At 44.6% G+C, this 7,312-nt stretch overlaps 1 protein-coding gene across 1 annotated transcript; it reads right to left on the bottom strand.

Moving 5' to 3' along the window:
- Nucleotides 1-2,060: 2,060 nt before the first annotated feature.
- On the bottom strand, nt 2,061-3,651 carry LOC106817396 (RNA-directed DNA polymerase from mobile element jockey-like). Its single transcript, XM_014822060.1, has 3 exons — nt 3,205-3,651; nt 2,633-3,049; nt 2,061-2,183 (listed from the first exon to the last, which is right to left on the bottom strand). The coding sequence occupies exons 1-3, from the start codon at nt 3,649-3,651 to the stop codon at nt 2,061-2,063; spliced, it is 987 nt and encodes a 328-aa protein (XP_014677546.1).
- Between the last annotated feature and the right edge of the window lie 3,661 nt (nt 3,652-7,312).

A 7,312-nucleotide genomic window follows, 5' to 3' on the forward strand; every position in this document is an offset into this window, starting at 1 on the left:
TCATGCGGGGGGAGCCGGTGTCCGTCCACCACGAGAAAGCAAGTGCGAGGATGGGTGCGTGGATGGATGTCCATCGTTGGTGGGAATACATATAAAACAAAGAGTAAAAATATACGATATATATATATATATATCTCTATATAAAGGTATGTATATATGTATATATGTATATAATATATGTATGTATATATATATATATTTACGAATATCTATATTTTTTCTCCTTGCCGATCTCGTAATTGTACCCGAAAACCGTGCGTAGTGACGTCACGATGAGAATGGCAGGTGTTGCGTAAGAGTAGAAGGTTGCTCACGCCCGTGTGTGTGTGTGTGGGGGGGGGGGGGCAGTATGCAGTGTAAACACTGCTGCTTCAGGGCCAACGTTCTGCAGACTGTGGACGCAGCAGCGTGAAGGTTGTTGTGAATTTGTAGAACGACGTCACCTTATATTAGACGCTCACACGTAGGCCCTATACGGCTGCGCGTGTTAGCATGTGCACAGAATTAATCTCACACATGCACACATGCACTCGCACGTACACGCACATACACACACACGCACACGTGCACTCGAACGTACACGCACATACACACACACGCACACATGAACATATGCACATACACACACGTACACGCACACACACACACCACACACACGCACACACGCACGCACGCACGCATGCACACACCCACACATATACATATTTATAGGCAGCTATATTTCACTAGTCTTCTCCACATTATGCTCATCCTAAATGTCTATTTTGTATAAAATTAGTTGGCGACGTTTACGGTGAACAACCGCTGAAGTGTTTGTTGTATTAACAGTGGTTAGCTTCCACCTACAACCCCCTACGTATGAGACCCACACCCAGTCGATGCGGTGATACCATAGACTATGAATAACTTATTTTAGTAGAATAAGTTATTCTTAGTCTATGGTGATACTGGGCTACAGGCTAGCCGCTGTTTATATTTATGCAGGTGGGAATTTTCCACACAGGACAACGTGCGAGTTATGCGCCCCGGCTGGAGTTAGTGTCGCCATTTTGTTGGGTGTTTTTGTCAGGTTAGTGAGAAGTTGACATTGGGAAAGCCATGGGCCTAGCTACGTCTAGTACTATAGTCTAGCTAGACCATTCTAGTCGTGTGGTGTTTGTTAAAGTTGGTGAATCGTATGTGTGTCGCAGAAGTGGACGTGAGTGGCACTGGTTGTGCTTTCAGTAATGTTATATATCACGAGTTATAGGTAATCTGTGAGAAAGTTTAACAAGGAAAAAAAGCCAAAAATGTGATTCTCAGTTTACACACATATATATGTATATGTTATGTTCGTGTCACGACCGCGTTTCTGAAGGAATTCACCTGTGATCGTCGAGGTAGTGTGTGTGTGTGTGTAATTTTGCCAATACATAGTTTTAACAAAAATGATATGCACTCAGGCCAGTGGCGTCACAGCCTATAGGCTGCCGTAGCTAAAAAGGCTGCCCAGCCTAAAGGGGCCCCCAAACTTTATCCCCCCAATTTTTTTAGCTCGCCTTGACATCGTTAAGATGAGCTATTGCCATGGGGTGTCGTCCGTCGTCAGGTGCATAGCTAGCCCTTCAATGATGTGCAGGCAATTCAATTCAATTCAATTCAATTCAAACACTTTATTTACACAGGCACAACTGAAAAACGGGCGGGGGTATGGTGGTCCTCCCCTTGTTGTTATTGTTGTTGTTAATTATTCATTAATCCTCCTGTTACACGAGGTCATGGTCACAATGTATACACGCTTTGTATCGTTAGCTTCCAGTGTTTTCTCATAGTAAATTTTTCCCCCCCCCCATTTTTTGTGTTAACAACGCAGTGTCTGCGGCTAGATTGCTGGGAGGGACTCATGCAGACAGGAATTTGGAGAGGGCCTGTTTGATGATGGCATTCATCTCTGGTGTTAGATTCTTGTTTTCCCCAGTAAGGGTGGGAATGTCAGTTGTCCGATGGCTTGGGTTGGTGTTGGTCTTCACATACCCCAGCTCGATCGTGTCGGTCATCTTCTCCCTGCTAACCCTGAGTCGTTAGCAATGGAAGATCTTGTGGTCCACGGTCTCGTTGGCAAGTCCACAGTCGCAGAGGGGACTATCGCTTATATCGATTATAATCGCCTTTACTGATGGATCAGCTCTCGGTAATCCTGGACCCTGTGGGGCGGCAGCCATCGTCTATGCAAATGGCATCAACAGCCAAGCCATCGCCATCCGACAGGCAGTCTCGTGTAAAAGCAGCAGCTATCACGGAGAACTTCAGGCAATATTCCTTGCAATGGACTTCGCAGTCAACAACTCTGCGCTCCACATCATATCAAATTATAGGTATTTTCGTCAGTCTCCCTCCGCTGTTCCTTCGTGATTTTCCTTGCCTTTTTAGCTTGGGTGGTCGATCTGTTCTTGCTGTTACCGAGTGTGTGCCATGAGTTTTTAACCCTGGTTACCATCGTCGCATTAAGCGTGCCCAAGCTATATTGTGGTTCGTGGTGTACCCGTTCCGGCAAGAAGTTCCCGCATAGGGAGTTGACAGCCATTCTGATGTGGTGTAAAGGGGTTAGGGTTCGGTGATCCATGAGGACTTGGTTATTCAGGTTGTGTAGTACCATGCAGCGGAGAGGGTTGTCGTGGGGCTTCCTCAGGATGCGAATAAATTCGTGAGCCAAGATTTCCTGAAAGCGGAGTCTCGGCGGTGGTACATGCGTGAGGACTTCTAGGGCCGCCGCTGGTGTTGTGTTGATGGTGCCAGAGGCTCTCAGTAGGGCTATGCGTTGCACTCTGTAAATTTTCCGGAGTTGTGCCTCGGACGCGCAACACCAGATAGGGTACGCGTATTCCAGATGAGGTCTGACGCATGCCTTGTAAAGTGCGATTCCGATCTCCATTTTCATTCCGCCTATGTCTGCCATGAGCGCGCTGATTCTTGCCAGGGCTCCGAACGCTTTCTTGGCTGTTTTATCAGTGTGTTCTTGGAACGTCAGGTGCTGATCCAAGGTGACACCCAGGCATACCTTGGAGCTGACCTGCCGGAGAGTTTCCCCTTCCACTATGATGTTCACAGGAAAGGTCCCTTCCTTACTGAAGCAGATCACTTCGGTCTTGTTTAGGTTGATCTTAAGGCGATTCTTTGTTCGATTCGTTGGCGCCATTTCTTGTTCCATTCCGTGAGACTGCAGACTTGGTTTTTCATCTGTTTCTCTGCGGCACTGATGTCGATGTTCTGCGTCCAGGCGAGGAGGTCGTCAGCGTAGCCAATCTTTTTCGGGATGTTGCTTGTCATATCCTTGATGAAAATGATAAACAGGATGGGAGAGATTACCGATCCCTGTGGGACACCAAGCTCCGTCTTGATCCATTCAGACTGGTATGTGTTAACCAGGTTGCGCGCAGTTCTTCCAGTGAGGTAGTTTGCTATGTAAAGGAGAAGCTTGCCGTTGATACCGATGTCTGCCAGTTTGTATACTACCGCTTCTCGCCATACGCTGTCAAAGGCCCCCTCTAGATCCACAAACGTGGCTACGGTGTGTTCGTTCTTTTTGAAACCTTCCAGTATATCCATTACAAACAGGAGGATTGCTTGAGTGATGCTGTGGTTGCATCTGTAGGCAAACTGCATGGGATCCATTAGACCCAAGGCTTCTAGGTACCAGCTAATCGATGCTATTGCCTATTTGTAGCGAATTAATGCTATTAGAAGCTGGTATTTGAGGTACTTTTGAGTACATGTACAGCCTTCATTCTGACTACGGCAATTCTATTTTTTGTCGAACAATTCTTGCGCTTACAGCACGGCCAGCTTTGATTGATTGAGTGATTGATGTACAGGGGGGGGGGCATTGTTTAGGTTGCGTTTATTATTGAATATGTAGGGGGTGACCACCGCTGGGATAAGGGCGACAGCAAAACTCTTTCTTGGAATTGTGAAAAAACGGAAAAAGGGTTGTAACCTGCTTCGCTTCTCAATTACATAATTAACCCATGCATCAGGTGCCGTTTTGTACAGCCGCGCGACTATTATACTTGGCAATAATTAATTGGTATGTGTGTAAAAATATTGTTCATTGAACAGAAGGGGGTGGCTATAGGCCCCTAGATTAGGCGATCGCCACAACAAACAAGAGAAGAATTTTCATCTCTGTGGTGAGATTGATCTATCATTGCTCAATCATTCAGTGTGTGTGGAGCATACAACTAGAATAGAACACATGCACTATGGTGTGGAGTGGGGCATATCTTTTCATGTATATTATTTATGTATGTTGTTTCGTGTATATTGTAAAAATCCTTTTTAACATAATTTTTTTTTAACCATTAAAAAAAAGAAAGATGTGCAGGCACGTGCCTTTTTGCCTAAAGGCAGCTACGCGCCTGGTCGTACGTCCGTCCGTCTGTCCGTCCGTCAACATTTGGCAACGATAACTCAAGAACCGTTTGACCCACATGTTTCAAATTGCATATAGTTGTTACTCCTATGGGAGAGGTTTGAACGTCCTATTTTGGAGCACGCCAGTCGACCTACTTTCGAGCCACGCCCACTTTTTGGCAAAAATGAAAATGGCCATCTAGATTTATTCGATTTTGTTAAATTTTGGTATATGAATGTGTAAGCTATATATCCCCAAAACAGTTGTTACTCCTAATCCTATGGGAGAGATGTCAACGTCGTATTACGTTTATTTCGTCTAACTGGTTAACTCTACAATCATATACCTATATACGTGTAATATTGTGTTTTAGATTCTTTGTTACAGTAATTTGACTGGAATATTTTATTGTTTTTATTTGCGCGATATTCGAAAACCAAAATGGCGATCATTTAGGCGTAGCGCCATCTCTCGTCAAGATTTCCGACTCAGATCTGAAACATTTATTTTCGCATCAAAACTTATGCATATATCATTATCAAGAGTATATAATGGGATATATGCTATATAATGGGAGTTCTCCCACATATACTCTTGCTTTATATATCCCTCTCCCTCTTCTATCACACCCAAGGTGAGCTAGAGTGTCATTGACACTTTCATTTTTAACGGCCGTTTGGCTCTTTGAGGCCCTGTATAACGTTAATGATTACCGCTCTTGATCATAACGGCCACTAGGGGCCCTACTCACTAGAGTAGGCATGGCTCTAGACTATCTCTATACTAGATCTATCTGTAGACTGGCTCACGGCCCCACTGTCTATCACAAGCAGAGCAAGCGTTTAACCGGGAGGGGGGGGACGCTGATGATACATAGCCTACTCCAAGTGATATTTAATGTTGCTGCAATAAAGTGAAATGTTATAGTTTTTAATGCTTTCAATCAAATATATGCAAAAAAGTCAATTCCTGTAGCTCTTAATACTATTTGAAATTGGTTATTTTTGATTCCTTGGAATTTTATCGCTTAAAAATGGAAATATTTCTTGCCGCTGCCATCATGACAATTTTCTAACCTGTTACAGTATAAATTTCAATAATTCGCATTAGAATTTGCTTGTTTGGATGCTTTCAAAATGCCTCAGAGTTGTCTGGAAATAGCATTTTTAGAGCGTCTTAGATTTCAAAATATTTTTCTTGGGGGAGGCCCCTGTCACTCGTTTGGGCACTTCAAGGCCTCGGCGTAGTTTGCTGTGCGCCTGTGGCGCACACTCGTTCAAAAAACTTTAGGGCCCAATTTTATTTTTGCTTTACAGGCCATACCAATCATGTTCGCGACGCCACTTGGCTCAGGCTATCTCATAGTCTATTACGCCGTACTTCACGCCGCATCCACACCCATCCGCATGCTTACATCCAGTACTGTAGCGCATGTGTTTACTACGCTCGTGTACAATGTGACCCCGGGGGGGGGGGCATGGGGTCCGCATAGTGGCGTATGTGCGCCGCATTAATTTTATTGCCCCCTTTCGTTTTCCTTGCCATCTTTTTGCCTCCCAATTTTTCCCTTGCCATCTTTTTGCCCCATGTTTTCACTGTCGAGCCATCTTTTTGCCCTCAATTTTTCCCATTTATGCGGAGTTCCATACCCCCCCACCCCCGGAATGTGACACTGATTACCGGTCCGACATTCGGTAAGGTAGAAGCAATGTCATGTCACCTGCCACAGCATGTGTGACACGCTTCGTCTATCCCAGTGTGCGACATTCTGTGCACAGCTTCTTTTTTGGAAAGACTTCTTTGCATTGCATGATAACTCTGCTCTCTGCGAGGAGCGAGCAACGGCACTCCCCCTGGTGGTGGCACCAGTGTTTGTACTGTACGTGTGCGTTTGTGCCGCTCGGCTGTACATAAACAACTGTAATGTTATTACATACATATATATCAGGAGTAGATAATAGGGAATTCCCTTTTATCTACTTCTGATATATATGTAATAAAGCAACACATGTTATAATAGCTCAGTGGTTCGCGCCTGTGGGGGCAACTATATGCTGCGTTTCCCCATAGAACATTATTAGTTATTCTTAGCGTGTGGTTTCCCTCATTTGATATCCAGTCTTACTATCACGCTGCACTTGCGGGGCTTTGGCATCGTTGATCCGTACTGCAATCAGTTGGAGTCCTTCTTGATTAATTCTCGCTGTTTATCCCTAGCTCTCTCTCTCTCCCTACCTCTGTTTCTCTTACGTGCGTGCGCTCTCGCACTCTCTCGGTCTCTCCCTTTCCTGTCTTTCTCTCTCTCAGTCTCTCTCTCTCCCTCTCTTTGTGCCCTTCCAACGTTGCAACTCAGTGTGACAGAGGAATGATCTGAACTGTAGTTTTCTCTGTGAATATATTTTTAATAAAGGTCTACGAACGAACTAGTTTTGATGTGAATCGTGATGACGACTTCGTACGTTGTTTTTTCGTTGGTTAATGATCGCATGTTATTTTGTTGTGTAAATAAACACCTATATATTGGGGTTTCATCACCTGCCTCGTTTCACACTGCACTGTCAACATGCCTCAAGATAGATGTTATCAAGAGCGTATAAAGAAGGAGAGCGTACAACGGTGAAATGCTGAAACCATGTTGCAGTATTAGTCGAATTTATAAACTTTCCCCGTTTTATTTTGACGATTCTCTGCAGTATTATTGATCAGCTGTCCTACCTTGATAATATAAAACAAACCGCATGTCCCTACGATGCCCCTACGCTGATATAATGAGCGGTGAAAATATGGTATTTTCGCCGAAAACCGACTCGACATCACTTTTTACTGTGACTGTCTCTCGCTTTGTGGCCAGTGTATTGCTTCCGGTCGCCTCACGTCAGTACTATAGAGTTTACTATACATCCAGCGTGAGGTGGGCGCAGG

This window comes from Priapulus caudatus, unplaced genomic scaffold (assembly GCF_000485595.1).
Source record: "Priapulus caudatus unplaced genomic scaffold, Priapulus_caudatus-5.0.1 Scaffold1711, whole genome shotgun sequence".
Taxonomy (NCBI): Eukaryota; Metazoa; Priapulida; class Priapulimorpha; order Priapulimorphida; family Priapulidae; genus Priapulus; species Priapulus caudatus.

Coding starts and splice junctions, on each gene's coding strand:
- LOC106817396 (XM_014822060.1), bottom strand. CDS start 3,651: ATGGATCCCATGCAGTTTGCCTACAGATGCAACCACAGCATCACTCAA. Junction 3,050..3,204: donor AGAAACAGATGAAAAACCAA/GTCTGCAGTCTC, acceptor ACTCTCCGGCAG/GTCAGCTCCAAGGTATGCCT. Junction 2,184..2,632: donor ACAACCCTCTCCGCTGCATG/GTACTACACAAC, acceptor GCCGCCCCACAG/GGTCCAGGATTACCGAGAGC.